We start from the raw sequence: 15,190 nt of genomic DNA, 5'->3' as shown, positions 1-15,190 counted from the left end.
CACGCAAACCGCCCACCGCTGCCACGCAGGCCCAGCCCACAGCCCGCCGTCAGAGCTGCACGCAAACCGCCCACCGCTGCCACGCAGGCCCAGCACGCCGCCCGCCATCAGAGCTGCACGCAGACCCCCAGAGTCGTCGGGGCAAGAGGGGCCGGGGGTCTGTGCTTGGAGGGCTGTGGACTCGTAGGCTTGAACCTCATCAGGATGGTCTGGTGCACTCACACTCGCGCTCACTGGCCATGTGCACGATGATGGCACCATCTTCCCTGAGGGGCCAGCAGCACAGAGCCCACAGTGGACACCTCAACAGGAAGCCTCGAGTGCTAACATCTTTGCCTCCAAATGCAATTCTAATATTCTTCCTGACTGCTGAATACAACTCGGGCTGCGTCGCCTGAATGCTATTCAACTGACGGTCCTCATTAACTGTGTGAACCAGGGCGGGTTTGTTCTTCATCGGTTCACGGACTACACAGCCAACACTGTAAGCGCAGAGACCCACACGCCGCGGACCTCCCGGGGTTCCCCTGGCAACCTTCCCCCGCCCCAGCCTCGTCCTCTCCTCACCCAGCGCGCTGCACTTCCAGCTAGGGTACCTCTCGCCTGCCGGTGAGCAGGGTGTGGGCACGTCACAGCCGCCAAAGCACTGGCACTACTACTGTGCCCAGAAAGGGCCAGGGGCTGAAACGCTCCCCGCAGCCCCGCCGTGACGATGCCTACATGGCCGTGACTGTGCCCCCTCTGCCCTTCCGCCGCGCACGAAGCACGCAGGACCCATTCTCTCCTCACTCCCGGAAAGCACCTTCCACACGTCCTGCCTTCCAAACCAGCCTGGGTCATGTTCCCGGGCTGATGGAGACAAGCAGCACTCGGGGCCCAGAAGCCCAGAGGTGGCTCCCTCTAGACAGACCCTGAGGGGTGGGCGGCGTTTGTCCGGTTGTTCTCTCTGGTTTGAATATGGGTGGGTGGGTGTGGTGCAGAGAACATCCCGGTGCTCTGCTTGTCCGTTTCCCCTGCCCTGGCCACGCCGCTAACAGCTGGGAAGAGAAGGCCGAGGGGAGCCTGAGGAATGGTCCCGGAGCGCTCAAGCAAGGTCGGCACCCCTGGAGCCTCAGCCGGCACTCAGAGGCCTCAGTGATCAGGTGGGAACTGCCGCCCGTGTGGGAAGAAGAAAGGTTTGGGGGCTGCCTTCCCACTCACCCGCCTTCAGGTTTTTATTCCTAATCTCCCCTGGCACTACTCCAAGGAGAAACTTATTTGAATAACTGTCTTCTTTTGGATGCAAAGATCCTGGGGAGTGCGGGGATATCTGCCCCGTTTTCTGCACCCCCACCTCGTGTTGGTGGTTTGACAGGTACCCAGGGTGACTGCAGGCTGCCAGGAGGGCATCTGCCCGATGCGCTCTTGGCCCCCCAAAACCATGCTTCCCAAGAGCTATCAACTGACCCCGGGTGTAGAAGACGCCATGATCCCATCCCTCCCGCAAACATCTCCATTTCTGTGACGTGATGTTCACCATGTCTATGTCTGTAGCACTCGCTTCTCCTCTGCCCGCCATCCCATCCCCCGCCTGCACCCTCGCCAGCCCCCGACCACCGCCTCCATTCCCGAGCCCTCGGTTCCGAGTCGCCCATTGCTCAGCTGGATTTCAGGGTTGGTGGTTTTCTTCAGGTGGGCTCGTGGTGCTGTGTTCCTGAGCTTTCTGGTGTAGAGGAACCTGCCTCTTGCCATTTTCTCACAGGACAGCTCAGCTGGGGCCAGCAGCACCAGGCCAGACTCGGTTTCCCCAGTTTCCCCGCATCCTGGAGACACTGCCCCGTGTCCTGCCTCATCCTCCCATTCCAACAGCTCATCCAGGCTGCACCACGAGCGGATCATCCTGTTCCTTTCCGTCTGCACTGCAGGGTGTTCTCTGTTTCAGGGAATGGGCCTCTCTCGAACGCTTTCTCCGGCTCATGTATGGAGCTCTCCATCTCAGAGACCACCTTGGTCTGCTTTAGCGTCCATTCACTGGAGACTTGCATGTTCCAGGTACTGTTCCAAATGCTAGAGATAAAGCAATAGTCAGAGACGACCACCTCTGGCCCAGAAAACTAGCATTGTAAGGGCAGGCAGTAAACATACACGTGGTGAAAGGGCATGGGATGTGAACCGGTCAGGGAGGAAGGGCCAGGGAGGCCCACGAGGGACCGCTGAGGAAGGAGACACACGGGTGAGAAGCCGGGGTAGAAGCCGCCATCGGGGAGGGCGCGGAGGGCGCGGAGGGAGCAGAGGGCGCAGCGGGCAAGGCCCCGAGACCAGTCTCCTGACTTTCCTTCTCAGGCGCACAGGCACACACTCGTAGGCTCACACACACGCACACGCACACCTGCACTCACTCAGCCGTAGGCACACGCACACGCATACCCGCACTCACACACTCAGCCGTAGGCTCACACACACGCACACCCGCACTCACACACTCAGCCGTAGGCTCACACACACGCACACGCACACCTGCACTCACTCAGCCGTAGGCTCACACGCACACGCACACCTGCACTCAGCCATAGGCACACACGCACACGCACACCCGCACTCACACACTCAGCCGTAGGCTCACACACACGCACACGCACACCTGCACTCACACACACCCGTAGGCTCACACACACTCACCCTCATACCTGCACACTCACACACCTGCGCACACACACCCGTGCGGGTCAGCTTGAGCCTTCCTTCCTTCCTGGCAGTTTTACTCCAGGGCCCCTCCTGGCCGCTCTGCCCGTCTGACGCTCACCATGCAGCAGCGGTGTCCAGCTCTCCACTTGCTTCCTTAGGTCCTTGGGTCTGCCTGCCTCTGAGCTCCTGGGTGTGGAATCCATGCTCAACAGGTCAGTCTGCAGCTATGTGCCGAGCCGGGGCTCCGTCTTGTCTCCCGTATGACGTCCTCCAGGCTTGCACGGCAGACAGGTCGCTGCTCTTGGCGCTGCTCACGTGTGATCAGGCCCCCCAAGTGCTGCACCACGGGCACTCAGGGCCGGTCACCCCGGGGCCATCCACAACCTGCTCGCCACCCACCAGATGCCAGCAGCACTCCCATCCCACTGTGACAATCAAAACATCCTGAGACACCGCCAAATGTCCCCTCAAGGCAAGATCACATCTGCTGAGAGCCCCGTTTGCTCTGATCACCCCCCACCCCACAGCCCTCCTCCCTCTCACTGGGAGACTACAGGCTGTGTTCCACCCACTTTCCTGGGCCCGAGGGGCTGGGAGCCTGCTGGATGCAACCTGGCCTCCTCACAGGTCCTTCTGGAGCACCAGATCCTCTCTCTGAGCCCACCCTTCTCGCGGGCCGTGCACCCATGAGCTTTCCAGCCAGCAGGATGCCTGGAAAACGCACAGACGGCGCGGGTGCTTCTGAATTCTTCCCAGAGCCACCGTTCGTCCCCTCACTCAGTTTCTCTTAAAATTGGGGGGGGGGCACTAAGAATGCTCAGAGACTGGGTGCTGTGCTCCTCAGGGTGGGGTGGCCACCTGCACCCCACCAGAGGGACTGTGTGCAGCACACGGTGAGCCTCTCCTGGCGGCTGTGGCTGGCAAGGTGGGGCTTGCTCTCCTCGGTCTTCTCTAAACCTCCGGAGGTCCTGAGGAGAGACGGTCCAGCTGGACTCCGCCTGGAGTCTGAACTTGTACTTCTTGGACTGCTCACGTCTCCTCAGGACATAAGGTGGGGAGATCAGCACATTCTACAGGTTCTTTAAATAGTCACACGTTTGAGTTCTTTAACCCGAGACACGTCACGAGACACATACCCAGCCACAAGGATCTTGGGAATCTCCCCAGCGAACGCCTCGGCCATCTCACGGCTGCCCACGTTGGCGATGCAGTGCAGTGCCAGGCCCATGAAGGTGGGGTTCCGGCTTGCCAGGTCATTCTTGATGGCATTGTTGATCAAGCGGATCAGCTCACTGTTGGAGTTCACCAACACAGAGATGAAAAGGTAGCCCTGAGTGCCGGAAGAGAGAAGAAAACAGAGTTCACAACAAGCCAGACGTCCAACACGCGACAGCACGCCGACGTTCCCATCTTCGGGAGACCTCCAGCACTAAGTCCACCGGCCCACATGTGCGACACAGGGAAGACTCATCTTTACTTGGACAAAAGTGTTAATCCTGCTGCAGGAGGAAAGAACGCCTTTGCTCAGAATTCCACCATGGGACAGGCAAACGCATTCACCAAGTAGTGTCACACAGACAAGCCTAAGAAGCTGCTCACGTGCGTCTCACTGGGATCAGACTCCTTGGTCCCTTCCTCCCCACAGTCCCACCTCACTAATCCGCAGGTTACACGGGTGAGCGTCCGATGTCACTAATAACTTACTAAGAAGCTAGGTGGGTTCTGGAAACCTAGCCTGCTTGCTGTCTTCCCCTCTCTTGAATCTATGCATTTCTCCAGCCTCACCACCACTACCCAGGTGAGAATCCAGCACAGCTTCCCACGCTTCTTCGGGGGAAGGCCCGAGTGGCCTGGCCAGACCACAGAGCCACATCTTCCTCCCTCCAGCCCAGCTTCTGCTGCCCTCCTGCCACATGCCCTCCGTGATGTGCTGCCTGCTCTGTTTCCACATGCTTCCCACCCTTCTTCCCCCCCAGACTCCTGCTCACCCTTTAGGCTCCACCTCAACCCACCCCACCACCCCCGCCCCGGAGCCTCCCCGAGCTCAGTCCCCTCCCTCCCTCAGACTCCCAGGGAATTCTGCACTCCACAGCTATCACTCTCTGGGGGCTGTCTGATGCCCTCGTCCCTCCCCACTGGGCAGGGCAGGCCCATCTCTCTCTGGCGCTGAGTCCCCTGGGGTCCCTGGCACACTGCCCTGTCCCTCACCCCACTGGGCAGAGCAGGCCCATCTCTCTCTGGCACTGAGTCCCCAGGGGTCCATGGCACACTGCCCCCTCCCACACCCCACTGGGCAGAGCATGCCCATCTCTCGCTGGCACTAAGTCCCCAAGGGTCCCCGGCACACTGCATGGACCAGAGCAGGCTCTCCATGAACTGTAACTGAACAGACACCACTAACCCTGGAACACGTAGGGTTTTCTTTTTACTTTACCTAAGTTAACTTTTTTACAAATGGAAGAAAATGTAACTTTACAACACTGGGTAAAACACACAGGAATAATGTTAGTCCAAGAGAGCGAGGACACTAAGAAGCTTGAGCCGGCTCTGGGACCAGCAGCCCGGCGCGTCTGGGGCACCGACTGACTGTTAAACCACCCCAACAGTGTATGCAGGCTGTGCGGGGCAGCCAGACACACTCACCTGTGACAGCGCACCAACAGGCACCGCGGGGAAGGGAACCTGTGAACGGCCCCCAGCCCTCCCTTTAGAGGCTGACCTCAGGAGAGCGTGACCCACAGGCGCCCCAGGGACCCACTGCATCAAAAGCTGGGCTCCGGGCAGATAAACCCCCAAAGGGGAAGGGAAAGTACGCAAAGAGAGCAGCCAGAAAAGAAGCGGCTACCTGACTCAGAACCTTTTCTAAAAAGAACCCTCCATGGCTCCGGAGGCTTTCCTGAGGGGGGGTGTTCAGAGCAGCTGGTTTGCGGCGTTTAGAAAGGGGAGGGCGGGGAAGGGGAGGCCCGCTCAGATACACACTGTGAAACCAGGGCTCCCACGAACGCCTGGGGCTCGCGGGCAAAGCGCTGCGGTCTACACGTGCCTGCGTTTTGCACCAGGCCCACACTGCTGTGTTAAAAGATGGGACAAAGAAGGACAGGAAGCAGAAGGCAACGGGGAGCTAGTGTGCGGCCTCCACCACTGGGCCCCGGGGACTGCGGACAGGACTCACGATCTGCTTCTCCGTGTATCTGTTAGAGCTCAGCAGGTTCACAGCCTCCATGTGCCCAAAGTCAATGTCGTGGCCCAGAAGAAAGATGAAAAGCAATTTGCAGACATATTTTTTTTTGCTGTAGCCATCGAGAGCCTTGTCACCTACAGAAGAGAAGGGGCGGGTTTACCCAGGGTGAGGGGAGCGCTCCTCGCAGGGGCAGGCGGCTGACTGCAGGCAGCACCGAGGTGAGTGACACCCTCACTGGGCAGCGCAGAGAAACCCAAATGCCATGCCCACTCATCCAGGCACTCAGAAGTTGTTCTGGGGACTCTGTTTCGGCTTGATGCTTCTGCTTTCCTTACTCTGAGGCAGCCAGGCCCGTGCAGTCCCCAAATAAAACCAAGAACGCCGGCGCCGAGTGGGCAGGCGCTCCCCATGGGCCTCAGCCACCCGCCTCAACCCTCCTGGGCCCTGAGGGCGATGCGATTCCACAATGGCTACCTGAAACTGGCCAGTTAATCTCCTACAGAAGTTCACTAATTCAGGCAGATGAACATACCCTAAATAAATTACCTTCCATTTCACAAGTTTTAGAATAAATTGCCTAGCCACAAAAAAAAACAAAACAAAAAAAACCCAAAAGGACTTCACGTCTTTAATCGTGTCGTTACTGAACACCTCATCACGCATCAGGGCGCGGCAAACTCAAAACATAAGTCGGCGGAAAACCAAGTTCCAAAAACAACTAAATCAAGATCAGCATGGCGGCTCTCAACACCAGGGGCTCTCCTTTCACTGGAGAAGTGCAGAAAAGTCCTCAGAGTCAACCCTTAGCCGACTGCCGAGTGGCCACCCAAAGGCCTAGTCTTCTTCCTGTGGGTTGTAGGGTGACGCCTGCTGCTGTGGATGTGGGAGTGCTCCCCAGCTACACGGCCTCGGCCTGGCCACAGCCTCCCGCGGCCCCCTCCACGTAAGCCGGCCCCAGAGGGCTCCTGCCACTACCAACAGCCTCTCCCTCCGCAGGCCCCCTGCAACTCACCTGCAGCCCAGGGCCCCACGCCTCCCCAGGTGCCGACACCACCTGACCTGTGCCCGCTTGTTTCCAGCTTGCCTGGTGACTGCAGCCTAAGGGTCTGAGCCCCAACCTGCCTGCCTTGGGGACACTCCCTCAGCCCTAGGGGTCCTAGGATTTCCTTATAGCTTGTAGTCAGCCCCTCCAATCAGAGACTAACCATCCTTTACAGTAACCGTCCCTCTTTAACCCGCTGCATGGCCTCCACCTCCTGACGGTCCCCCAGCTGATCCAGGCTTCAGGACATAGTGCTAGACTGCAGCCAGGTCCTGAGGCCAACAATCTCTAAGTGTAGGACCTCCTAGTGGATCCTGGGGCCCGGCTTAAAAATGTTAAAGCGGGCTGTCTTCCGCCTGTCCCCATGGTCCCCAGGGTTCTGTCCTCGGCTTCCCCTCAACACAGCATTTCGGGCCATCTCCGCCCCCTGGTGGCCAGGACATGCGCCTGGAACCAGGCCCTGAACCTGTGAAAACGTCCCTACAGCCTTTACACTTCTCCAAGACGAGGCACACGGGGCAGGCGAGCCCACCGCGCCGGGCTGGGGTGTCTTCCTCCGGGTGTCGGTCGGGTCCCTGCGCGTTACTGTGGCGGCACGGCGGCACATGCACAGACAGCTCTGTCACACTTGAGCTCTGAGGTGGCAGAGCCGAGCCACCTCCACCTGGCACAGCTGAGCAACGCGCGTTGGGGCCGCTCCGCGGAGGGAGACAGCTGCACCCATCGGTCCAGGAAAACAAGGGATCCGGGGGGTCGGGGCGGGCGCCAACTACTCAGTACACCACTCAGACAACGCACGGATAACCAACGGCTTGATTTTAAACACGTTCTAACTCTGCGAAGCCACGACAGTAACCATGTGCTGAGAGTTTAACTTTGGTTTAAGGTGATAAAAATAACATTAAAAGATTAGTCCTTACCATATAAAATTAGTCAGATCATTTCATGGAAAAGGTTGAGCACACTTACCTTTAAATTTTGATCTAATGTTTGCCAGTTCTTTATTTATCCTCTTTATTTCTGCTTCTTTACTTTTGCCTAAGAAAAGAGAAAGGAAACACATTGTTACTTTAAGTGATTTCTCCAGCAACACCTCTTTCCCGACATGGCCCGCATTCCAAGAACTAAAGGCACAGCCACTGCTTTAGGGGTGGAACAAGGCCCTGGACAGTCTCTGCTTCAGCCCCTTTTACAAAACAGCACAAGGAGAGAAGTCCTCGGCCCAAACATAAGCCAGGCGGGAGTGCCCGCCGCAGAGCCCCGGGGCCGTGACCTGCACCCTGGCCGGGCCTCCACGGGGCCCACAGGACAGTATCCATACGAACGGGACGGTGGGGATGGAGCACATCTGGGAGCACCCCAGGAAAGCCACTGTCTACACAGGTGTGGTCGGATGCGGTGCTCTGCCCCACAGCTTCTAGTGACATCTTCCTGCCACATTTCTGAGCTGAGAAGGGCCTCAAAATACCTGCCAAACGTTTTCCACAGTGATCACTACCAGCTAATAACAGCGTACTCCGAAAACCGATTTTCACTGCCGCAAACAACAGAAGTATAAAGCATTAACTGCTGTGTGCATCCAATTTTCTTTCCTCATGAAATTCACCAACCTGCAAAAGCTGACAGGTCTACTTTTATAATATTCAATGAAGTCTGGGGATTCTCCATTGTACGAAAAAGGGCTAGAAGATAAATTATATATGTTGCAGGCAAATGTTCGCTACATACTGAATCTTCCGCTAGACTGGCATTAACTCAACAAACGGTTGCGGGCATGTAATGTGTCCAGCACAGGAAGAGACTGGACCACGTTTAGTTTCACTCCACCTTGACTAGCTACGAAAACTGAAGCCTAGACAGAATAGGCGATTTTACTAGGGCTACATGAAGGTGTCCAGGATTCCATTTTACTTGGATCCACAATCAACGCCCATGGAGGCAGCAGTCAAGAAATCAAAAGACGCATTGCACAAATCTGCTACAAAAGACCTCTTTAAAGTGTTGAAAAGCAAAGATGTCACCTTGAAGACTAAGGTGCGCCTGAACCAAGCCATGCTGTTTTCAATTGCGTCATATGCATGCGAAAGCTGGACAATGAGTAAGGAGGACCAAAGAAGAACCGAAGCCTTTGAATTGTGGTGTTGGCAAATACCATGGACTGCCAAAAGAATGAACAAATCTGTCTTGGAAGAAGTACAACTAGAATGCTTCTTAGAGGCAAGGATGGCGAGACTACGTCTCACATACTTTGGACGTGTTATCAGGAGGAACCAGTCCCTGGAGAAGGACATCATGCTTGGTAAAATAGAGAGTCAGAGAAAAAGAGGAAGATCCTCAACGAGATGGACTGACACAGTGGCTGCAACAATGGGCTCAAGCGTAACAACGATTGCGAGGATGGCACAGGACCGGGCAGTGTTTCATTCTATTGTACATAAGGTCGCTATGAGTTAGAACCGACTGGAGGGCACCTAACAACGACAAGGGCCAAGCTCAGAGGGATGGACTGGAACACCCCTGGGCCCCAGTCCTCAGGTATTCTGCCTTCTCTGCCCGGTACACCCCTCTCCACGCCTTCAGCCAAGCAGCCAGGCTGTCTCTACTCTGAGAAATCCTCCTCCACCCACAGGCTGGACTGGGTGCCCCATAGCACCATGCTCAACCTCATCACAGTGAGTGGCAATCTCCCGAGCACCTGCTGCACCATCCCTGCCCCACTACCCAACTAAGCCACCCAGTCCTTAAGGGCCGGGACCGGCATCTCCTCGTGGCCACATCCCCCATGTTCTGGCAACCAACCAACACAGACCAGGGCTTAGTGGTGACAGGAGGGCTTTGCCCTGGCTGGAGGCTGGATGGGATGAGGGGCAGCCCTGCCCTGCACCCTCCCTCCCGCAGTGAGGGCAATCAGGAGACATGCAGGCGTGGAGGGCAGAGGCGCCGCTCCAGGAAAACCACGTGTCCCAGCACTGAGGAGACTATGGGACACTGGAGCCTGCCAGGACCGCTGTGGAGGCTGTGACGGGAGCAATTCAAGAAGGAGCCTCTCAGCCTCAGTGTCCTTGTGTGAACATGGAGATGGGATCGAGGTGCATAAAGCATGAGAACAGCACCCAGCACACAGCCCGCAACATAAGCCCTTGAACTGACTATTGTTTTTTCTATTCAGCTGATCAAGGCTATCACTAAGTATTACGCCCTGTGGACGCCTAAAAGAAAATGCCATAGAAACACCCTGCCGCACTTGGTTCAAACATGCCTGTCAAAGGGAAAATATTAAAGAAAATCTGGTCTATGGTAGGTGACTGGTTATCCAGACACAGACAGGCATGCTGAATTGACTAAGATGCTGGGGTAGGGGGTGATGCTGCGCAGCCGGTCCGGTGGGCAGTGGTCTGTGCGCTTTGGCGCCCCCTGTCGAGGGTCTCCTGCAAGAGCACGCAGGGAGGACTTTAACCGCCCACAGAGCTAGAAACAGGTCTAACAAAAAAATCTTATCTCTTTTTAGATAAAAAATTTGCTCTGGGTAGAGGGCAGGGCTGACCTGCCCCGACCTGAGAAGCAGACGGTAAAGGGAGAAGTCCGGGGAGAGGAGCGAGGGAGCTGCAGGGTCAGCCCTGCCCTCCTGGCATCTGATCTTTGCTCCACAGCGAAGAAGTCCTGGTCTTTGCCGAATTGTCTCTAGACACAGCAAGTCTGCAGGCACCGGGTCACCCTATTTATAGAAGGTAGTACCTACAGTGGACTTAGGAGTTCTGTTGGCTAATAAGTAATCTAGACCAGCCCACAGCCACTTGCCAAAAGCAAGCTACAATTCACACCCAGTATAGTGTTGCTAGAAGTCTGAATCGACTCGACAGCAAGGAGTTTGGTTTTTTTAAGTAGCAACAAAGGAGTCCTGGTGGCGCGATGGCTAAGCACTCGGCTGCTAATGGAAAGGTCTGTGGTTTGAACCCAGCAGCAGCTCCGTGAAAGAAAAGACCTGGCATTCTGCTCCTGTAAAGATCTGCCACCTTATAGGGTCGCTATGAGTCAGAGTCAACTCAACAGCACACAACAAGTGGATTGCCAAAAGAAGGAACAAATCAGTCTCAGAAGAAACACAACCAGCATGTTCCTTAGACGTGAGGATGGCAAGACTTTGACTTGCTCACTTCGGACACGTCACTAGGAGAGACCAATCACTAGAAAAGGACCTCAGGGTTGGCAAAGGGGACGGACAGAGAAAACGAGGGAAACCCTCAATGCGGAGGATTGACACAATAGCCCTACAGTGGGCTCAAACACACACACCATCATGAGGACGGCGCAGAACTGGGCACCGTGTCTCCCATTGTAACAGGGTCATCACAAGTCAGAGCCGACTCAAAGGCAACTGAAAACAAGTAGCAAAGGAGGCGTTCTGTGGGGACAGGCATTTGAGAAAGGATCTCAGATTGTTAGAACTACTGTCCCTGGTCATTCTTCAAGAATAATATGTTTGAGAAAGGGCCACATAAACCAGAGACTTCCTCAGCCTGAGACCAGAAGAACTAGATGGTACCCGGCTACCACCAATGACCTCCCTGACAGGGAACACAACAGAGAGTCCCTGATGGAGCAGGAGCAAAGTGGGGTGCAGAACTCATATTGTAGTAAAAAGACCAGACTTAACGGTCTGACTGAGACTGGAGGGACCCCGGAAGCCATGGCCCCTGGACTCTCTGTTAGCCCAGAACTAAAACCATTCCCAAGGCCAACTCTTCAGACAAACATTAGACTGGACTGTGGGACATAAAATGATACTCGTAAAGAGTGTGCTCCTTAGCTCAAGTAGATATATGAGACTAAATGGGCAGCTCCTATCCAGAGGCAAGATGAGAAGGCACAGAGGGTCAGGAGCTGGTTGAATGAACATGAAAAATTAGGGGTAGAAAGGAGCGTGCTGTCACAGTAAAGGGAGAGCAATGAGGGTCACGTAACAATGTATGTATAAATTTTTGTAGGAGAGACTAACCTGAATTGTAAACTTTCACTTAAAGCACAATTTAAAAAAAAAAAAAAAAAAAATAACATATTTGTTCATTATTTCTTGTTTGCAGGCTGAACTGATTAACTGACAGTATTAATATTCTGGAAACAGCCCAAGTTCCCAAACAAACAGTATAGGTTTTCAGAACACATTACACTGTATTATAAAATACCAAAATCTTAAGGTAGTAAGTCTTTGAAATGACAATAAAACTTGGTCAAAATAAAGACTATTAAAACCAACCACCACTTGCTGTCAAGTCAATTCTCACTCATGCAAACCCATGTGTTGCAGAGTAGAACTGTGCTCCACAGGGTTTTCATGACGGCGACCTTTCAGATGCAGATCGCCAGGTCTTTCTTCCCAGGTGCCTCTGGATGGGTTCAAACCACCAACCTTTCAGTTAGCAGCCATGTGCTTAACCATTTGTGCCACCTCGGGTTAGTCTTGGTATAAAGTGATTTCATTGGGTAACTCAAAAGCCTAAAACTGAACAAGAAAAGCCTATTTTTTTAAGATAGGTACTATTGCTAAAACTGTACTGAAGGTATATAACCAAGCAAACTCGGAGATCAAGCCGGGGTGGGAATTCCACCCCATGCCTGACTAGCCACGGGACCTCAAGGACTGGTTTAGCTTCTCTAAGCCTCAGTTTCTCTTTCTTGAAATGGGAGTGTCAGCCATCAAGGGGTTTTAGCGAGGACCGCATATGGTAATATTGGAAAAGCATGGGAGATGCACAGCATCTGGCACATGGGTAGCTACCAGGGTCATCAGAAATATTCTCTACATGTTCTCTTAATTAAAGCATTGGAACAACAGACCCCAGAACAGAAACTCACAGCAACAACAGATTGGGATTTAAAAACCTCAAAGAATATTAAAATTTTTACACTAACAAGTCACTGAAGCCAACTGACTCTCACAAATGTTAATTGGCATATCATTTTTTAAACAGAGCTTAAGACATAATTCACATACCATACAACTGGCCCATTTAAAGTGTGCAATCCAATGGTTTTAGTCTATTCCCAGAGTTGTGCAACCAGCACCACAAGCTAAAAAGAAATCCCTTATCCATTAGCAGTCACTCACAACCCCTCTCCCCCGGCCCCAGCAAACACTGATCTACTTCATTCCTTCTTATTGCCAATAATATTCCATTATATGGATACACTATATTTTGCTAATCCATCAGGTGATGGACATTTGGGTTGTTCTCACTTTTTGGCTATTATGAATAACATTGCTATGAACATTTGTGTACAAGTTTTAGTGCAGACATAGGTTTTCATTCTTCTTTAGTAAATATCTAAGAGTAGAATTGCTGGATCATACGGTAATACTATGTTTAACATCTAAGGAAGTGACAGGCTGCTTTCCACAGCGGCGATGCCATTTTACACTCCCTTCAGCAATGAATGAGGTTTCCAATTTCTCCATAACCTCACCAACACTTATTATTCATCTTTTTTATTATAGTCATCCTAGTTGGTGAGGAGTGGTATTTCACTGTGGTTTTGATTTGCTTTTCCCTGATGGCTAATGATGTTGAGCATCTTTTAATGTGCTTATTGGACATCAGTATATCTTCTTTGGAGAAATGTCAATTCAAATAATTTGCCCACTTTTAATTGGGTTATTTGTCTTTTTATCACTGAGTTCTTTATATATTCTGGATACAAGTTACTTATCGGATACATAATTTCTAAGTATTTTCTCCCATTCTTGGATTGTCTTTTCTCTTTCTTAGCAGTACTGCTTGTAGGATAAGTTTTTAATTTTGATGAAGGCCAATTTATCTTTTTTGGTCACTTGTACTTTTGCTGTCATATCTAAGAAACTTCTGTCTAACCCAAAGTCACAAAGATCTGCTCCTACATTTTCTTCTAAGCGTTTTATAGTTTTAGCTCTTACATTTAGGTTTATGATTCATTTTGAGTTAATTTTTGTACATGGTGTGAGGTAGAAGGTCCAACTTCATTCTTTTGCAGGTGGATAACCAGTTGTCAGTTTTTGCTTCTTATATTTGGGGCTCAGTTATTAGGTGCATATATGTTTATATCCTATATCTTCTTGATGGATTGACCTTTTTATCATTATAAAATGTCCTCCTTTGGCTCTAGTAACAATTTTCGTCTCCAGGAATATTCTAACTGACATTAGTATAGCATTCCAGTTCTCTTTGATTACTATTTGCATAGTGTATCTTTTTCCATTCTTTATTTGAATCTTTTAAGTGTTCCCTCCTCTTACATTTTTTGGGACAGTTTGTGAAGGGCTGGTAATAATTCTTGAAATGTTTGGTAGAACTCCTCAGTGAAGCCATCGGGACCTGGGCTTCTCCTCTCCTCACAGGAAGTCGTATTCATTTCTCTTCCAAATGAATGCTCAATTCTCGCTATCTCCATTGCCACCAATATCTCTTGTCTGGACTATAACAGCTTTGACTTTCCACGCCTGGCCTCCTATAACCTATTTTCTACATAGAAGCCAATATAATCTTTTTAATATGATTAGAAGTGTCATTTACTTACTTTTCTCCAACAGCTTCCTACATGGGCCCGAGGACGAAATCAGAACCATTACCAGGGCCTTCAAAGCCCAGCACATTCCAGCCACCACCTGCCAATCTGCTTCATCTCACGCTATATCCTCTCACTATGTTCTAGCCATGCTGGCCCTTCAGGTCCTGAAACAGAACAAGTTCTTTACCAGCTGGGGCCCTCCTCCTGATCACAAGGCTGGGCCCCATGCAGTGTCAGGACTCAGCTTAAATGTCACCTCCTCAGAGAGGACTTTTATGAACTCTGCCTAAGATACCAAACCGAAAAAAACCAAACCTGTTGCCGTCGAGTCAATTCCGACTCATAGCAACCCTATGGGACAGAGTGGAACTGCCCCATAGGGTTTCCAAGGCTGTAATCTTTACAGAAGCAGACGGCCACATCTTTCTCCTGCATAGCCCGTGGTGGTTTCAAACCACTGACCTTTGGTTAGTGGCCGAGAGCTTAACCACTGCGCCACCAGGGCTCCTCTCCCTTTTATTCTCTGCCATGTTGAAGTATATTCTAAAAATTATTTCCTATTTTTAAAAGTTTGAGTTCAACGGGATCTTCGAGAAACAAAGTGGCAGGGGCGGGGGTCTGGGGACCATGGTTTCAGGGACGTCTGTGTCAACTGTCAAAACAAAGTTTATTAAGAAAATGTTCTGCATCTGACTTTGGTGAGTAGAGTCTAGGGTCTTAAAAGCCAGCGAGCAGCCATCTAAGATACATCAATTGGTCCCAAC

General features: G+C 52.3%; 1 protein-coding gene across 3 annotated transcripts in view; it reads right to left on the bottom strand.

Annotated features, from left to right (window-relative positions):
* AP2A2 (adaptor related protein complex 2 subunit alpha 2) overlaps positions 1–15,190 on the bottom strand; it is an 82,872-nt gene that overhangs the window by 34,567 nt on the left and 33,115 nt on the right. Inside the window, exons 2-4 of one of the 3 annotated variants that reach the window (XM_012559411.2) lie at positions 7,857–7,925; positions 5,837–5,979; positions 3,801–3,994 (exon numbers count right to left, since the gene is read on the bottom strand). In XM_012559411.2, coding sequence (XP_012414865.1) covers positions 3,801–3,994; positions 5,837–5,979; positions 7,857–7,925 — 406 coding nt within the window. Of the gene's footprint in view, positions 1–2,782; positions 3,134–3,800; positions 3,995–5,836; positions 5,980–7,856; positions 7,926–15,190 lie in introns of those variants that run through there. The other 2 variants (XM_023724372.1, XM_023724373.1) reach the window with 2 other exon arrangements.

The sequence above is a fragment of the Trichechus manatus genome, unplaced genomic scaffold (genome assembly GCF_000243295.1).
Source record: "Trichechus manatus latirostris isolate Lorelei unplaced genomic scaffold, TriManLat1.0 scaffold00244, whole genome shotgun sequence".
NCBI lineage: Eukaryota > Metazoa > Chordata > Mammalia > Sirenia > Trichechidae > Trichechus > Trichechus manatus.
This window is presented reverse-complemented; position numbering and strand designations above follow the sequence as displayed.